The sequence below is a fragment of the Castor canadensis genome, chromosome 12 (genome assembly GCF_047511655.1).
Source record: "Castor canadensis chromosome 12, mCasCan1.hap1v2, whole genome shotgun sequence".
NCBI lineage: Eukaryota > Metazoa > Chordata > Mammalia > Rodentia > Castoridae > Castor > Castor canadensis.
In genome coordinates this window covers 64,288,468-64,307,604 of record NC_133397.1, presented here as the reverse complement: position 1 = coordinate 64,307,604, position 19,137 = coordinate 64,288,468, and the positions used below count along the sequence as shown (strand labels likewise).

The 19,137-nt window shown below is 40.4% G+C and overlaps 1 protein-coding gene across 3 annotated transcripts in view; it reads right to left on the bottom strand.

The window, feature by feature from the left end:
* Dguok (deoxyguanosine kinase) overlaps positions 1-13,676 on the bottom strand; it is a 31,444-nt gene extending 17,768 nt beyond the window's left edge. The window contains exons 1-2 of one of the 3 annotated variants that reach the window (XM_020166417.2): positions 13,438-13,615; positions 2,675-2,787 (exon numbers count right to left, since the gene is read on the bottom strand). In XM_020166417.2, coding sequence (XP_020022006.1) covers positions 2,675-2,787; positions 13,438-13,579 — 255 coding nt within the window. In that variant the 5' untranslated portion in view covers positions 13,580-13,615. The other 2 variants (XM_074050024.1, XM_020166418.2) reach the window with 2 other exon arrangements.
* Between the last annotated feature and the right edge of the window lie 5,461 nt (positions 13,677-19,137).

The window sequence follows — 19,137 nt, the reverse complement described above, 5'->3', positions numbered from 1 at the left end:
CTGAGTTACACAGTGAGACCCTGTCTCAAAACAAAACCCCAAAACAAAAACAAGGACAGGGGATATAGCTCAGTGCTACAGCACTTGCCTAGCATGCAAAAGACCCTGGGTTTGATTCCCAGGCACTGTGCAAAAATAAATAAAAGAATACTATGAAAAGAACATTATTGAAAGGAAAAAAACGCAACTGCCAGAAAAAAAAAAAATCCCATAAGGACAGCAGCTACAGGCTGTATATTGCAGTAAGCCCAATTGGTGAATTAGAAATCCATACTGAATTATCAGTTGAGCTGAAGTTGTGGCTTAACTGGTAAAGTATGAGACTCTGAGTACAAACTCCAGTACTGCAAAAAACAAAAAGAAAAAAATTCTCCTTAAACTAAGAGTAAAAAAAAAAAAAAAAGCAGAAAAATAAAAGGAAAAAAAAATACATGATAGAAGGAAGAATACATGATAATGGCTCTAAGGGCATTTTTGCTGCTTCTCTATTGCCTCTGGAAAGGCACATCAAGATGGGATGTCACCTCTGTTCCAACTCACAGCAGCTAAGATAATTTTGTATCAAACAACTTTCCAAACAGACCCAAATAATTTGCAACTTCAATGTAGTTACCCCTCTATACTATGGTTCTGCATTTGCAGATCTAAAATATTTTAAAAACAAAAAATTACCCTGTACTGAACATAATACACACATGCAAACATAGACACATGTGCGTGTGTGCGTATATGCACACATACAAACTTTTTCTTGTCTTTTTTTTTTTTGGCAGGTGGGGTCAAGTCTCACTATGTAGCCCAGGCTGGCCTGGAACTCTCAATACTTCTGTCACAGCCTTCTGAGTGCTAGGATTACAAGCCTACACTCCCATGCCTAGCTTCTTGTCTTTATTCTTTAATATAGGTCAACAATTATTTACATAGTATTTACAAAATATTAGGTATTACAAGCAATCTTGAGATGACTTAAACTATACCAGAGGATGCCCTAGAGCCAGTCCCCGGCAGTTATTGAGGGATGACTGAACTCCTTACTCAAAGCTACCTAATGAAGAGAAACAGTTTCTGTTCTTAGGAGACAAAAAGTCCATCAGGCTGAATGAGGTGGCTCATACCTGTAATCCCAGCTACTTGGAGGCAGAGATCAAGAGGATCACAGTTTGAGGCCAGCCCAGTCATCCCAACCAATAAAAGCTGGACTTGGCAGTGCATGCCTGTCATCCCAACTATATGGGAAGCTCAAATGGGAGAATCAGGGGTCCAGGCTGGCCTGGGCATAAACATGAGACCCTATCTCAAAAAAGTAACCTAAGTTTAAAACGGGAGTTCATCACATGGCAGCTGACTCCCCCCCAGAGCGAGACAGAAGCTGCATGTCTTCCAGAACCTAAAAAGTCCCAAAGTCCAGCCCTTATTCATGGGAAGGAGAATTAAGTGCCAGATTTTGAAGGGAAGAGTATGAAACAACTCATGGACATGTTTTGAAATCCTGACAGGATGACTATGACACATGCAGAAAAATATATAAGACATATAAAAAGACAGCATAAACAAAAGTCTTCTTTTGTCTGCCACAAAAGGTAATAAAATTCTGGGTTGGAATAAAAGAAAAATGGCACCCAGAACAAGTTCTTTGCTGCTCTATATCATTTAGACCATATCTGAAATGTCCTGTTCAGCTCTGAGTACCATACTTAGTAAATTTTAAGTGCAAAATGAACTGGACCTCACCACTTAGACAAAGTTACTTCAGAATGAAGAACAGCCTGGAGGAAAACTGGAAGTCTTTGGTTTCAAAGAAATAAGAATTGAGGAGTAGAGAAAGAGTAGGCCATCATTGCCTTCAACTGTACACAGGGTTGCCATTTAGAAAAGCTAAAAGACTTAAAAGAGGTAGAAGTTGAAGTAATGAATCTGAGTCCTGGGGCTTCAATGTGACTCAACACAAGGAAGAACTGCATAACAATTAGAGTTGGTAAAAACCAGAATGAACCAGTCAGTAAATGTTCTAAGTGTTTTCAGGAGGAGTTCATGGAGCCTGAGAGGGCTGCCACTCCTTCAGCAACTCTAAGCTTCAACGGTCATTCCCTACTCATTCTGATATATCTGGTGTTGAAACCAATCCTCTGGCCTTTGCCAAAGCAGTAGCCCTGACATTGGAGCCTGAGCTGTGAGGTATAAGTGAAACACACAGTGCTTGGCATGGTATAGTGCCTGGCACATAGAAAGTGTTTTATAAATGTTAGTTGTTAGCTCTACATGGACTCAAAGTGTGACAAGATTCTGTATAAAGTCCCTTTCAATTCCTAAGACTTTACCATTAACTATTAATTCTGATGGTCAGCTTTAATAATATAAATAATATAAATACTTATGGGTGGGAATGAACAAAATTCATCTTCAGGGCCAGGGTGATTTGGATATGCTTTGGGAAACCACAAAGAAAAGAGGCAGGCACTTAAACAGACATACAAAAACCTCAAAAATAAAAACTAAACATATTCAAATAAGTCATATCCTCTCTGGTGTATATGTGGCCTACTTTTTGGAATTAAGCTATTTAAAAAAAAAAAAGAGACAAGCTGGGCTACTTCATCTTCTCAGGGAAAACTAAATTATTAAATTAGATTACTCACCCATGCCTGCCAACTATCCACCACAACTGAAAACTTACTTTTTGGGTGCCAGCAGCCTGGATATTCTGCCATGTTGCTACAGGTTCTGTAGCTATGTGCCACTCTGGGTAAGTTTTCGTGAGTAACTTCACAAAGGTGGACTTCCCCACAGCTGCAATGCAAACAGCATGTGTTGGGATACTTCCCAAAGCAGGCTGAAGAAAGCTGCTACAAGTGTCCAATTCACAGAACAAGCACCAGATTTTCCGACTTCAAAATTTGGCAGCTGTACTGTTTGTGGTCAGACTGATGATGGTCCAGGCATGCAAACCAGGGTCACCACAGTGAATACAGGAAAAAGTGAGAAGAAATCCCCTTAAGATTTGATTTAGAACTTTAATGGCCTAATTTCCCCGAGGCAGAGTATTTAGTAACAACAGTTGAAAATATAATAGAACCATCAAAAGTGGATAGAATCAGCTATATAAATTGTAAAACTTGAGTTACAGTTCTATTAGTTCTGTGTTGGTGTAAAAATTACAAGTGGAAGTAAAAATTATGATCCTCATTCATTCAACAAATCTAACAAATATAAATGGAGTGCTAACTATTTGCTCAGGACTGCAGGACACTGGAATACAATGGTAAACAAAACATGGAATGGATTTTGTTCTCACAGAGGGCACATGAGCAATAGATAATAAAACACACAAGTAACTAACAAATTGTGTTAAGTACTGGGAAGGAAAAAATGCAGAATAACTTTAATATAGCTCAGGAAGTCAGAGGCATCCTGGGGGGGCGGGAGACATCTTAGATAGGATGAGAAGTTAACCAGGCCAACGGTGAGTGGGAGAAGGATAATCCATGCATAGGGGTAACAAAGGACTAGAGGAAAGAACTCAGCACTTGACAAGACAGAATAAAAGTCTAAGGCCCTAGAAGCCAGCAGGGATGCAGCATGGGTGAGTGAGGGAGGAGTGGCTCAAGATGCAGGTAGCCAGGGAGACAGGCAGTCCAGAGTAGGTCACATGCACCTTGTAGCCATGGTAAGAAGTTTGTCTTCTAAGGTCAAAGCGAAGTCAGTGACAATGGGTTTTAGGCAGGGAAATTAAAAGACTCCTTCTCATCTTCAAAAGATTGTTCTGCCAGCTGTGTAAGAATGGACAAAAACTAAAGTAGGCAGACCAGTCAGAAGTTAATAGTGGCTTGGTGATGGCAAGGAGATACAAAGTGGCTGTTTTGAGAAATATTTTGACAGTAGAGTCAACCTAGTACCACAACTCAAATTATCTTTTTCCATTTACACCAATGTTCTGCCCTTACTTCTCCTGAGCTCCAGACATGCAGACCCCTCTAGACATCTCCACCTGGATATCCCATGAATACCTCAAAGTCAGTATTTACCTAAATGAACTCATCATCCTACCCTCCAAATCGAGCTTCCCACTGTATCCTGTATCTCAGTATATGGCAAATTATCCACTCACTGTCAGAATTTCTTCCTCTGCCAAACCTCAAGTGACTCCAAGTCCTTTTGCCCTTGCTTCTAACTTTTCCCCATTTGTCCTTTTGTATGCATTTGCACCTCCATGCTCAAAACCAGGTTATTCTCATCATCCCTTGCCTCTCTGACTCCAGCCTTGCTTCTCTTCACCCCAACCTCCACACTGCAACCACACTGCACACAAAACACTGTTTGCCTTCAGGATAAAATCCAGTCTGTGAGATATAACAGGATATGGCCTCTGCATATACCTCACTGGCCTCAATTTTCCTGTACTCTTGCTGGACAGAACTCCTTGCACTCCACTCATACCATGTTTTCTTGCAAATGCGACTGTCTTACTTTCCCATTTGCTGGAGTACCTCCTCTCTTCACCTGGCCAATTCCTACTCAATCTTTAAGATAATGGTTACATGTACCTCCTGTGTAAGCATTTCTAGACCCTGATGCCTCTAAACAGGATTACCTAATTGTCCTTGTGCTTGGGCTGGTATTCTGGATGAATCTATCATTGCAATTATAATTGTGTTTCTCCAGGCAGAAGACAGAAAACAAAGCATACCCCAAACAAGTAAAACACATAAATTAATTTCAATTCCCTCTGCAATTTACATTTGTGGAAAAAAACTTCAGAGTGAGTGTATCTGAAGGTCAATCTCCCCTATCAGAAGTGGTCTTTCTCAAGTGAGTTCTATCCTCTGGAGGAATCCAGAAGGAATCAAAAGAAAAGAATGAGAGCACCCTTCCAGCCAATTCCATCAGCTACTTGTGATTAGTGATCAGTAGTACTGATGTTTAAGCACAAAAGCCCATAAATCCAATGTGAGACTTACTAGATATCACCTCTACACCTCTCTGAATACACAGGATAAGAACAAACAACATAAGTTTGCGCATCTTGTATAGCTATGCTCTTCTCAGTTCCCACACCCAACTTGCATGTGCCCTTTCATTTTGCTCAGCCTCTGCTCTTCCCACATATTAGTGAACAAATGCCTTATCTTGGAATTCCAGGCCTTTGTCTAAATCCTTTCCCCTACCAAGCCTAAGATCTTACCTCTTCCATGAAGTTCAGGATTTCTCCAGTTCATACTCAATTCCTACCACATTGGCCAGTTCTCAGTTCTCAGAAACCTGCCTATCCTGAACAGGCCCTAGGTTAAAACATTTGGCCTAGATTAAGTCAATATTTATGTTGTTCAGTAAGCCTGATATATGGTCCCTGCCTATAGGCTGAGAAGCTATTTTTAAATACTATAAAATGATGAAGGCAGTTGATCTGTTCTATGGCTAGTATTGAATGACTATTAGTTACTTACATTTTTAAAAACTTAAAAACAGTTACCTATAAACTGTTATAGTTGGAATAGAAGGGCCCTGAGGGTTAGAGAGTACCAACTTCACCTCTGAGATCAGACACCATCAGTTCATCTAAGGGCAGACAGAATCCATCCGAGTCTGAGAATACGATTCATGCCATTTTAAACACAAAATCTGGAGTGCCAACAAATTAGATATAATGGGATATATACAGTTCCAATTACTGGAACAATCACTTCTGAGGCCCAAGGCACCCTCCACCTACCTCCCCATTCTAAGCCTTTGGGAAAGCCAGTTCAGTAATCAGAAGCCAGCTCCAGCACAGAATGACAGTAACCAGTGGTGTAAGGTTCTGATAGCTGTGCCATCTATGCTGCTAGGGCTGGGAGGGCCTTGGTAATTCACCACAGGGCAGACTTTCCTGAACTAATCCCACTGGAACAGAGCTGTGCCAAGTACCACCCATATATGTGGAATAGTTGCTTAAAAAATAATGCAAAGTTAGGTATTTATATTAAAACCAGAGACAGCATAACTTTTCCACTACTATGACAACTCATTTTTCTTTAGATTTGGCATTGTTTTGTTTTAAAGACAAATATTTTGAAGTGTTCCCAGGGGCTTTGTCAGTGGTAATGTTTGGTTTTCTACTGTCAAAAGCCTCTTAGTGGCAAGAATACCCATGTCTACACACAGCCTCATTTTTTTCGTTAACACTGGTCTTTTCTCATACCATTATCTCAGACTTAGTACAATGTAGATCCCAGCTTAACTGACATCCTTCAATACACTGTTAATATTGTAACATTTGGGAGGCATCCGACCCCTCAAGCAGCATCAAACTTTGCTTTAGAGCCTTGGCTATCAGTGTACTTTATTATACTGATATTAAAAAGGTGAGAAAAAAAAAAGTGGGAGGCTAGTTCTTAGAGAATATTACTTTAATCTGTTGATTTTTATTAGCTCTAGGACTATCATTCCACAAGCCAGATAAGAAAATCTGTTGTTAATGTTCATGTTTTCCTAAGCCATGGGCTTTTCTTCCTTCAAGTTTTTCTATAAACTACAATTCCTGCTATAGCAACATTATGCTAAAATCTAGCAGTAAGAAAGTATCTGATGTGACACCCCAAATAATATATTCTATTATTTTAAATTTAACATATTAGTATTTCATGGGAACTTCTTAAATATACTATCACTGTAGATATTTTCTCTTCTTGAACAAGGAAGACACAAGAAAGAAAAACTAATTCTGAAATCCTTTGGCAAAGTCAAACAAGGGAAGTAAATATAAAACTGTCTGATTTATTTTTTAATGCTGTATCCAATCAACACATGTTAGGGTAGGTACTATAAGTAAAATGATGAAGTAGGCTGAGATCTTACCCTCAACAAATTTATTCTATTTCAACTCTGAGATTAAAGTACCTAGGAACTAAATCTCTCTTAAGCATTCTGGGAAAACTTAATAAGTCAATCAATAGGCTTAAAAGAAACTTAATACATTTTTACTGTGATTCCTTTTATTTTCTTTTCATGGAAAAACTACTTACTAGTGGGGGAAAAAAAAAAGATTCCTCACAGTTCAGAGTATGATGTAAACTCAGTCTGTCGGCATGAAAGAGACTCACTCATCTGGCATGCCCTTCTCCCCAATTTTGCCTACCCAGTGATTCATCCATTTACTGTCACTTTCTCTGTGAAATCTCCTTGAACTCTCTCCAGCTCTACTGCATCTCCAGGCAGAGTTAATTACTGCCTACTCTGGTTTACCAAGGTATTACATTGTAATTATTTGTTCACTCATCATGCTCCCCAGCTAGACAGGGAGCTCACTTTTTGAAGACAGACTCTACCTAACTCCCTTTGTATCCTTATCTAGCCAGGTACTAAGAACAGATACGGATGGATGGAATGAAGTGAATCATAGAAACAGAGACACAGAATCCAATATCCAGTGTTTGAAATAAATAGCAGGCCCCCCCCCACCCCAGATTCTTTGCTCAGTTTTTATACTCAGTACAAGAAAAAGACTTATTAGTATGTTAGATATCTATATTTGAATGCTGGAGGAAACATGTTATTAGGGAAGCCCTTTACTGCTTTGCGTACAAAGCAGTATTCTTTTCTATACTGAAAAGAGTATACCAGTTTCCTCTTACCTCACTGGATTTTTGAAAATAAGTGAGAAAATTCTCAGGTGATTCACCCACAATTATATTTCATATGGTAATCCTTACTTCATTTTAGGTTTATATCCATAAAATAACTGCCTTTGGAAGATAATAATACCCTTCAATAATAAATAGCATCAAAAGACAGCTAGGTATTTAATTCTTTTTAGATTTTCAGAAGTTACAGGTACCAAGCTTTTGGCTTTCAATTAATCACACACTGCATATGACTTCATAAATCAAGTTAGATGCCATTAACTGCTACTGCACTGATCCATTTCCTTATGTGCTGTTGTCTGTAACTTAAGGATCAGATTAGCAAGAGTCAGTATGGCAGGACAACACAAAAAGTTCTTTAAATACACCTAACTTCATTTAGGACCAAGGTTCACCATCCCCTGTTCAGGTTTTCCAAATAGGTATTCTCATTTTGATTTGTTTCAGGATGCCATCTGTAAGTAGGGAAAATTGTAACTCTTAATTTTAAAAAGTTTTGGGCTGGGGGGATAGCTCAAGTGGTTACCTAGCAAGTACAAGGCCCTGAGTTCAATCCCCAGTATTGCAAAAAAAAAAAAAAAAAGAAATATTGACAATCACAAAATAGTTTAGAGCTGGATGTGGTGGTGTACACCTCTAGTACCAGCTACTTATGAGTCTGAAACAAGGAAGTTGCTTGAGCAACATGAGATCCTGTCTCAGAAGTTTCCATTCGAAGCTTCCCTCTATGTATCAGTAACTAACTTCTTTTTAAAATTTCCGTTATTCATATGTGCATACAATGATTGGGTCATTACTCCCCCCTTTCCCCTGACCCTCTCTTTCCCCCTACCCCAATAACTAACTTCTACATGGATATAGAACAAGATTCAAGAATCTGGTAAGGGTTGGAGGTATGGCTCAAGTGCCCTGAGTTCAAATCCCAGTATCACCAAAAAAAACCCCACAAATATTGAAATCATACCAGGTACCAGTGGCTCATGCCTATAATCTTAACTACTTGGGAGGCAGAGAGATCAGGAGGATTGTGGTTCAAAGCCGGCCTAGGCAAATAGTTCTTGAGACCCCATCTCGAAAATACCCAACACAAAACAGGACTGGTGGAGTGGCTCAAGTGGTAGAGTGCCTTGCTTAGCAAGCATGAGGCCCTGAGTTCAAACCCCAGAATTGCTGCCCCCCCAAACACACACACAAAGAATCTGGTAATCACTGAATGAGTGCAATGGGTGAGGCACAGGTCAGAACAATGGGTCAGGAGATGCAAAGGTAAACAGGATACTGGGTGGCTCCAACACAGGGAAGGTGTTGAACATGCAAACAATCTCAAAAGAACTCAAGTGCTACCAGAGTTGTGAGTACAAAGTTATGACAGCCCACAGAGGAGGGGTGACTAATTCTGTCTGGGAAGAGTCATCTGGATGTGTGGGGAGATGGAGAATAGTAAGAGATGAAAGTAAAGAGTCAGACAGGCCACTTCACATCACTGTTTTCTTGTCATCCGCACTCATTTCCAAGGCTTTAATGACCTACTCCACCAGTCTACAATTTCCATATCTGAATTCTCAGCTCCCATCTCCAGTCTCTCTGGACTTTAGGCACACATACCATTTAGCCTTAGGATATCCACCTCTGTATGTCTCACAGGTACCTCATATAAAATGTATCACTCTTATCACCCCCAGACCACTTCTTCCTTTAGTCCATCCTCTGCTTTTGAGTAAGCATCCAAATTATAAGCCTCAGTGTCATCCTCCTCTACTCTGCTTGAACTCAGGGCCTTCAACTTGAGTCACTCCCCCTATTTTTGTGAAGGGTTTTTTAAGATAGGGTCTTGCGAACTATTTGCCTGGGCTGGCTTCTAACTGCAAAACTCCTGATCGCTGCCTCTTGAGTAGCTAGGATTACAGCTCCAAGTGCCCAACCAAGTCCTGTCAATCCCAATTCAAAATGTCTTTTAGACAGTAATTTCTCTCTCTCTTCATTCCCTCTATTCTGGTCTGCAACGTTCTGCCCTCCAGTTACAATAGCCACAAAATTACTCTATTTACTGCAAACTGTCCCAATTAATTAACTCATTCATCAACAAACTGGATGTAAGGCCCTATTAGTACCTCAGCAAATAAGACGTACTTTATGGAGTTTTTTTTTTTTTTTCTTTAGTACTGGGGGTTGAACTCAGGGCCTCATGCTTCTTAGGCAGGCACTTTACCTCTTGAGCCACACCTCCAGCCCTCTTTCTATTCACTAATAATCAATTTCCTTTTTAAATTAATCTGGTCATGGCACATACTGACTTCAAGTTTTTGTAGCCTCCCACTGACAACAGGATAATCTAGCATGGTCCAGAGGCCCACAGGATTCAACATTTGCAAAATCCTGTCCCTCCAACCTCTTGTTCTTCTCCCTCTCACAGGCTTCTTAAACTCCAGGCACATCTGCCTACTTTTTCTTTAAATTAAAATTGAATGTTTCTTCAGCCTTCATCATCTTGGCTAATATTATTTCCTGTACCTGGAACTCTTTTTCTTCTTTCCTTCCCTGGGAATGCCTACACTAGAGATTCTGAGTTTCTATGCCCAATCATGGATCTCATTACACAGTATGAAAATTATGTTAAGAAGCCTGCTTCTCCCACTTGGTTGAGAGCTCCTTGAAGGACAAGAACAGTATCACATTTGCTACTGTGCTTAGCATGAGGATATATTCCAAGTAGATGTTTAGTAAGCCTCTGTTACATGAGAAAGCAAGGAAGAAGCATAGAAATCTGGCTAGGTGAGGAAGCAAAACATCAGGAAAATTAGGAGCTCAAATCTACCTGATAACCTGACCAGTGTACTTATTTGTGAAATACCCTGGTCCCTCTCTGATGTCTGAGGGCAGAGCTTTCCTCAGGGTTGCATTCCTCAAAGTACATGACAGAACATCTTTAAATACTATCAGGTAGGAGCAGGACCTTCCTTTCTCATTCCTTTCAGTATTTCTGATTTAGCTAGAGAAAAACAAATAGCCATGATGACTTCTCTCATATTCATGACCACTAACTTCAAGTGGGTCCTTAATGCCACTAGCAATTTGACATTTCTCTCCTCTACTTACTGGACTATTTCATGTCTTCTCCACTTTCCTCAAATTTCATTCCATAACCTTTTTCCCTATTTCACTGTGAAAATGGATACAACCCAAAGACCTTCCCAAGTTCCCACCACACCTGTGGAATCAGAACTTATATATTTTGTCATCCCTCCTGTTACTAGGGATAAACTGTGATATTGTGATCCTACCTACTAAGGCTAAACTTTTTCCACTTGGACAATAGATCCAACTCTTTTTTTACTTAAGAAACACTCCAGCAATTATATTCTCTCCTCTGTTTCACCAATTTTTCTCCTTCCGACTAGACCATTTCTATCAAAAAAAATTTTCTAATCTCTCTTATAAAAAGAAAAACAGAATTTAAAAACTTGCAAACCTTCTTCCAATTTCAGCTACCACCCCATGACTCCTCTTTCTAGGAAATGTTCCAAACAGTTGTCTTAACCTACTCTAATTCCTCACCTCCTATTCTCCTTGAATCTCTGCCAATCAGCCTTTCATTCCTACCACTCCTAAAACTGTTCTTTTTAAGTTCACCTAAGACTTAGTCACTTAAAACAGTATTACACAATTCATCACTTCCTCCCTCTGAACACCTTCCTTATTCGGTTTCCAAGGTATCATCCTTTTTTGTTTTTTCTATCTCAGTGGTCTTTACTTCTCATTCTCTTTTACTTCCTCCTTCCCATCTCACCAATCTTTTAACATCTGTATGTCCCAGGGCTCAGTCCGTCCTTCAACACCATCTCCTGGTTTTAAACGTCATCTACATTTATAGCTCTAGTCCAGGAACTCTCTGAATTCTTGACTCAAATATCCATAATCTAGCTAACACTTCCTCTTGGATATCTAATAGCCATATAAAAACCTAATATTCTTAAAAACAAATTTTGAAACCACCTATCCAATCTGTTCTTCCCTGTTTTCTCCATTGAAGCAAATCCGAGCTGAGTGTGGTGGCACACACCTGCAACCCCAGAGGCAGAGGATCACGTATTTAAGCGAATCTGGCCTGCATAGTGAGGCTGTCTCACCACTGGAGATGCCCAGTGACAAGGGTGCTTGCCTATCATGTACAAGGTCTCAGCACCTCCCCCACCACAAAAACACAAAAAAATAGGACTCCATCTTTCAAACTGTTCAAACCAAAATGACTGGGGTCATTGACCTCTTTCTTTATCTCATACTACACACTAAATCTATCACCAAGTCTAGTTGGCCCTATCTTAAAATATAACTTTCACCCTGGTCCAACTTAATCAAAACTTATTTCGCAATGGCCTTCTAACTAACTAACTAACTAACTAACTAACTAACTCTTTCATGTTCAACGTATCAACCAGGTGATTTCTTTTTTTTTTTGTCACTTCACTTCTCAAACCATCCTATGGCTTCCTGTCTTAATTGAACTAAAAATCCATAATAAACTATAAGGGCTGTACAATCTGGTCTCATCTCCCTTCACTCACTTTCTTGGTCACCCTACTCCAGCCCCAGTGGGATCTCTCCTATTCTCTGAATACACCATTCCACCTCAGAGCTTTTCTGTTTGCTCCGCACTCTGCCTGGAAGGTTCTTCTCCCAGTTATCCACATGGTTCACTCCCTCACCTTTTTCAGGTTTCTGATCAAGTGCCACTTTGGTGAGACCTTTCTTGACTACCCTATTTAAAAATAACAATTTCCCTCAATCTCTCATCCTTGATTTTTCTCCATCATACTCATTACTATCTAATACTGTTTACCTTGTATGTAGTTTATTGTCTCCCTCTCTCTCCCTATTAGAGTGCTGTAAGATTTTTTTTTTTTTGTCCTGTTTCCAGATGGATCCTCTGGGCCAAGAAAAGTGCTGGCATACGGAAGTGGCTAAAAGGGTGATTTGTTGAATGAATAAAATGAGAAATTTTCAGGTTTCAGCTAGAATGTTCTCAGTACTCAACATTTGTTAATCCCCTTTTTGGGCTTAGGCCTCTGTAGGTCTACATATTAAGTCAGAATTTAGTAACATTAAGTTAAAATGTTTTGCTTTTTCATTACTTTTTATTAAAGATAATGGCTCTCTACTCTTGTGACAAAATTATTTTAAGTACACATTTTTAAGTTTAAAAAATGAGCTCCTTCTAAGAAAGACCTTAACAAATTATGGTGCAACTAGCACAGGGAGATGGTTAAAATAATGAAAGTGCCATTCGAATTACTGAAGTTTAGGTGTTCTCTTACAGTAGCGGTTACCAGATAAACAGGCATTCACTTAAATGTGAGTTTTAGATAAACAATGACTCATTTTTAGGGGTATTTCTTCAATACTGCAGGTGGCATACACTAAAAATGATTCATTTTTTATCTTAAAATCTATGTGAACTGGGCATTTTTTATCTTTTTTAAATCTGGTAACCCTATCTCAGGAAAACAAAGAAACTGCACCCAGCTTGTCGCTTCCATTTCGATCTAACAGAACAAGCTAGTAGAATTCTTGTTCTAGCCTGGGTGGCTTTTACGCTCCACCAAATGTGTTCCTGTGGGCGGGCACTGAGGCCCAGTATCCTGAAGTCAGAGGCAAGACCCGTAGTCCATTTCGGGGAGAAAACCCCTAGCAGCTAGGAACAAGTTGGCCTGTCGGTCGCAAGAGACTGAGGTGAGTGGAAGGAAGGATTCCCTGCCCAGCTTGCTTTCCCAGCCTGTCAGTCACCTGCTTAGCGGAGGCCAAGGCTCCACTTTCTGGCCCTTACCAATGTTGCCTTCAATGGAGAGCCTTCGGGGCCCGCGCCCCGCGTGCAGGGCCCTGGAGGAGGGCGCACCCTCGAGTGGGTTCATGGTCATGGAACTGAAGCGTGCTCGAAGCGAATTTAGGAAGAACCGACCTGCAGCCATCCCACCCACGCCTAACTTAGCGTGCACTTCCGCCCAAGGTACCTCTGTCACGCGCCTCGGCGCGCCTCTGACGTCAGGCGATCGCCAGCAGGAAGTGGGTGGGTTGAACTGCCTGAGGGGGAGGGGTCCAAGGAGCGTCTCTATTCTCGCGATGTTTATAGAAAAGCGTCCAGAAAAGGAAAAGCTGTGTGGAAGGTGGAGTTTGCTGGTGCTTGGAGTTGCAGGGTGGTAATAGCTCCTTCGTTTTTGTTTATTGGACAAATAGCATTTGAAAAGAGACATAACTGTAAAATCCCATCACCTTTACATTTTTATAGATAAATAAATGGTAATTTTTGAGGCGGTTCTTCCCCACACTTGTTCGTTGTCTGTTTTTTATTCCAATACGGGAAGAAATTGAGCGATTTTAAGTAGGAAAATGGTACTATCTGATGACTTAGACAATTTTTTTTCCCCTTTCGCTGTAACTCCCAGCACAATTCTGGAGCATTATTGACTAACAAATGAGTTTACTAACTACACCCCATTTCTTATTTTGCCTCTTGAATAAATAAGCAAATGTTCACTTAATCAATTTGCAGAATAACCAAAGAATCCCATCAAGATAAAGTGGTGGGAGCTCAGGGATGTGAATGGAACTGTTTTAAACCTGATAGATTGGCCACGTGCGATTGGCTCATGCTTGAGGCTGAGATCAGGAGGATCACGGTTCGAGGCCAGCCGGGGCAAATAGTTCACAAGACCCTCCCCACCTCCCCATCTCCAAAATAACTAGAGCAAAATGAACTGGAGATGTGACTCAAGCTGTAGAACGTCTGCTTTGCAAGCGTGAAACCCTGAGTTCAAACCCCAATCCCACCCACCTCCACCCCCCAAAAAAAATCCAATACATTGGATTTGATATGTTGGTTCTGTGGCCATTATCAGTGGCAGGGGTGGTGGAAAGTGCGGGATTAGGTGGGTGGGGGCATTCAGAAAGATTTGTAAAAGGATGAGAAGAGGTACAGTAGACAACTTGCCAGTAAAACCTGAGACCTGCTGTTGGTGGAGAACTGACCTGTGCAGGAGCAGAGACCTGAGCTGCTGCCACCAATGAGAGCTGGCTGACTTGGTCCTGATGCATCCCAGAGGGAGTTTCGCTTAAACCACAAGAGTCAAACCTGTAGTCGACAGGCTAAACCTGCACTCCGACAGAACTGAGATATGGAAGGCTGTAGGAGACCAGAATCTCATTGCAAGGTGGGTGGAAAAAGACCTGTGGTGGAAATGCCTGTCTTGCAACACTTTGTATAGAAAGCACCAATCTCTTCGCCTTTTGGCTAAGATCATGTGTAGTGTAGAAAGCACTGGCCCTCTTTTCTTATACTGATGTTCATATGAATTGACTGGAGCATGTTATTTTTAAAAATAGATTGAAAATTTGTTTAGGATAACCTGGATGGGGTGCTGATGGTGATCAGAGCAACTAAACTGTATTCATTCCTATCCCCACTCCTGCAGCCACCTCTGTGTAAAAATACTGCTTACATTTCTTTGCCTATGTAAACTCAGACTTGGAAAATAATCATCCAAAGAAGTTTGAGAGGCTCTGCATCCTCAGGATCTGGCTGCTTCAGGGTTGTTGTGAAGGTTAAATAAGGAAGTTGTCTGCAGATTCAGATGCAGGCAGGCAACTAATCTGCTCCTAAAAGTTACCTTTTAAAAAACTGTACAACAAAGTACAATATGTAGTAAAGGGTGTGTATTGAAAGTGTACAGTTCAGTGAAATGTTTACAAACTGAATACTCCTATGTATTCAGATAAAGAAATAGAGAATTACCAGCATCCCCAGGATCCCCCATCCCCTGTCAGTTACTATCCTTCAAGTGTAACCACTAACCTGACTTGTGTCAACAGAGTTCAATTTTGATCATCTCGTTATATAAATGGGCCATCTAATGAGTACTTCTTTCTTTTAACATATCTGTGAGAGTCATCCATGTTATATGTAGTAGTTATAATTCATTCATTCTCATTGCTATATAGTATTACACAATATCACTATGCCACAGGGTATTTTATCCATTTACTATTGATGGACATTTGAGAGTTTCTAGACTTGAGTCATAATAAATACTGTTGCTATGAATAATCTAGTACATGTCTGTTGGTAAACAAATATATACATTTCTTTTTTTTTTGTTTTATAGTTTCTTTTTTTTTTCTTTTTTTTTTTTTTTCATTTTTCTTTTATTATTCATATGTGCATACAAGGCTTGGTTTATTTCTCCCCCCTGCCCCCACCCCCTCCCTTACCACCCACTCCACCCCCTCCCGCTCCCCCCCTCAATACCCTGCAGAAACTATTTTGCCCTTATCTCTAATTTTGTTGTAGAGAGAGTATAAGCAATAATAGGAAGGAACAAAGGGTTTTGCTGGTTGAGATAAGGATAGCTATACAGGGCATTGACTCACATTGATTTCCTGTGCGTGGGTGTTACCTTCTAGGTTAATTCTTTTTAATCTAACCTTTTCTCTAGTTCCTGGTCCCCTTTTCCTATTGGCCTCAGTTGCTTTAAGGTATCTGCTTTAGTTTCTCTGCATTAAGGGCAACAAATGCTAGCTAGTTTTTTAGGTGTCTTACCTATCCTCACCCCTCCCTTGTGTGCTCTCGCTTTTATCATGTGCTCATAGTCCAATCCCCTTGTTGTGTTTGCCCTTGATCTAATGTCCACATATGAGGGAGAACATACGATTTTTGGTCTTTTGAGCCAGGCTAACCTCACTCAGAATGATGTTCTCCAATTCCATCCATTTACCAGCGAATGATAACATTTCGTTCTTCTTCATGGCTGCATAAAATTCCATTGTGTATAGATACCACATTTTCTTAATCCATTCGTCAGTGCTGGGGCATCTTGGCTGTTTCCATAACTTGGCTATATACATTTCTTTTGGGTGTATACCTGGGAGTGGAACTGCTGTAGGATAAATTATGTGTACATTCAGCTTTAGTATATACTCCCAAATAGCAAATCATTCCATGGCGTCTGATTGTGCCAACTGACACTGCTACTATCAGAGAGTGAAAGTTCTAGTTGTTCTACATTAACAATTGATGTAGTCAACTTTTCCACTTTACCCATTCTGCTGTATAAAATGGTGCCTTATTATTTTGTTTGTTTGTTTGTTTTTTGGGTGGTACTGGGTTTGGACTCAGGGCCTCACACTTGCTAGGCAGGTACTCTACTACTTGAGCCACTCTTCCAGCCCTTTTTTGTGTTGGGTATTTTTTGAAATAGGGTCTTGTATACTATTTGCCTGAGCTGGCATCGAACAGTGATCCTCCTGACTTCTCCCTCCAAGAAGCTAGGATTACAGGCATGAGCCACTGACACCCCATTTGTATGTTTGTTTTGTGAGACAGGGTTTCCCCTATGTTGCCCAGGCTGGCCTCAGACTCACGATTCTTCTGCCTCATCTTCCCAAATACTGGAATTACAGGTGTGTGCCTCTATGCCCAACTCCTTTTCGTTGTTTTGATTTGCATTTTCCTGGTAATTAATGAAGATGAACACTTTTTCACATGCTTATCGGCCATTTCAGTATCCTCTGTTGTGACCTGTTCAAATCTTGTGCCAATTTTTCTATTTGTGGTCTTTTCTTGTTCTTTATATATTCTGAATATGTGTCCTTTGTGAATATCTTCTCTCACTCTGTGATTTACTTCCAAAAGCATTTTTATTTTTTAGTTTTGATGTATTATGTGAATTAATAAACCAAAGCAACTTTTGCTGAATTGTCAGTTATCCTAATACCATCATTGGTAGTGATCTTTCTATCCCCCATTTATTTATTTATGCTTGTTTCTTTTGTTAGCTTGTTTTTAGTACTGGGGATTGAACCCAGGACCTTGAACATGCTAAGCAAGTGCTCTGCTTCTTAAGCCATGTCCCCAGTCCTATGCTTGCTATATTATATATTTATAAACCATTCATAAAAAGTCAGTATCTTTCTTGGTTCCAATTCCAAGTTCCTAGAAGTGAGAATCAGATTGGCCCAGCTGTGGTTAGGCATTTAACACTATTCCAATCAGCTGTGGCAAGGGATAGGTTCTCACTGAACAAGCATAAATGTTGGGGCCCCACCTCTATGCATGAGAAAGGGCAACTAATGAATCACTGTGTACAAGTAAGACACCCAAAAAGGTGGTAATCAGTTCTAACTGGCAGTAATAAACAGAATTTTTTCATCCAAGCTTAGGTGCTGACCAGAAGACAAAGTAGTGGCCTGTTGGTGGGCAGAATTACCTTCCACTTACCTGAGAGAATGAGGCACTTTCTGCTCCAAGGGATTTGTCAGTTATCTGCTGGAGTTTAAGAGTAGGAGTTGATGCTACCCAGCTCGGTGCTCTGGTCATGTAGCATCCATTCATTCCCTCAACATTTACTGAGCTTCTACTGTATGCCAGACTCCTGCTTAGACCTTGGAGTTCAACTCTAAAGGATTTACTCTTTTTCAAATGTTTGTAAAGCTACTAAATACAAAGTTGGGCTACACTACATTCAATGGGTATGCAGCCATTAAAAATGAGAGATAAATATACAAAAATGTGACTTTCTTCTGTTGCTTGGGCTTTTAGTTAGCTACATTTTATTTGCACCAAAGATTTTCTAATGTTCTGGATTGTGCTAAATTGATTTGGTGAAGTTGAAAAGTTTGTTTACAGAATGCCCCGCCAACAGGGCTCTTTCTAGAGCTGATAAAACGAGGACCTGGTGTGAGATTTCGTGACCCCTCTCTAATTATCCTGCAATTCTTTGCAGATCTTCACTTCCCCAGCTCCTTTCATCTTTGGGTAAAGTCTCCTTCTAGTAATAAATTCCTAATTCCCATAATGCCAGTGGTGGTTCTGCTCGCCTGAATGAACTGCTATGCTTAACGGTAAAGGGAGGCATACAGTGAGGTGGCTAAGAAGGTGGTCTCCAGAGCTCCTGGGGATGTAACTCAATGATAAAGCACTTGCGTAGCATGCTTAAAGGTGCTGCTTCCATCCTCAGCACTGTAGGAAAAGAAACAAAAGTAACCTTTGAATTTCAATAGTAGGATTAAAAGGGAGACTCCTCTGGAAGCCCCTGCTCCACAGTTACATAAAAACTAGTAAGTAATGACTGCTTTCAGGTTGGCCCTCAGTGTACATTTATTTCTATTTATCTTTAATTGACTTCCTGCTATAGTTTCACTTTCCTCAAACTGACCCCTCTCTATCAGTATATAAACATCCACTAAAGAATTTAGGATAGCACATTTTTTTATGAAGTTGGGTAGGAGTGAGGTAGGGGCAGAGAAAGGGGAAGAGGAAGTCACATGGGTGTGGGGGATAGGGAGGGTAGGACCTTTTCAACTTGCCCATCTCCCCCCATGTAGAGATTCCAATGCACCTGTCTAGAGCAGGTAGTGTCAGTGTTCTACCTGTCCTGTGTGTGTGTGTGTGTCTGTTCCCTTTGGTCTCCTTCCTGTGCTTCTCTTCCATCAGTCAAACTCTTTGGAGATGAGCCCAGACTGATAGAAAGCCAAG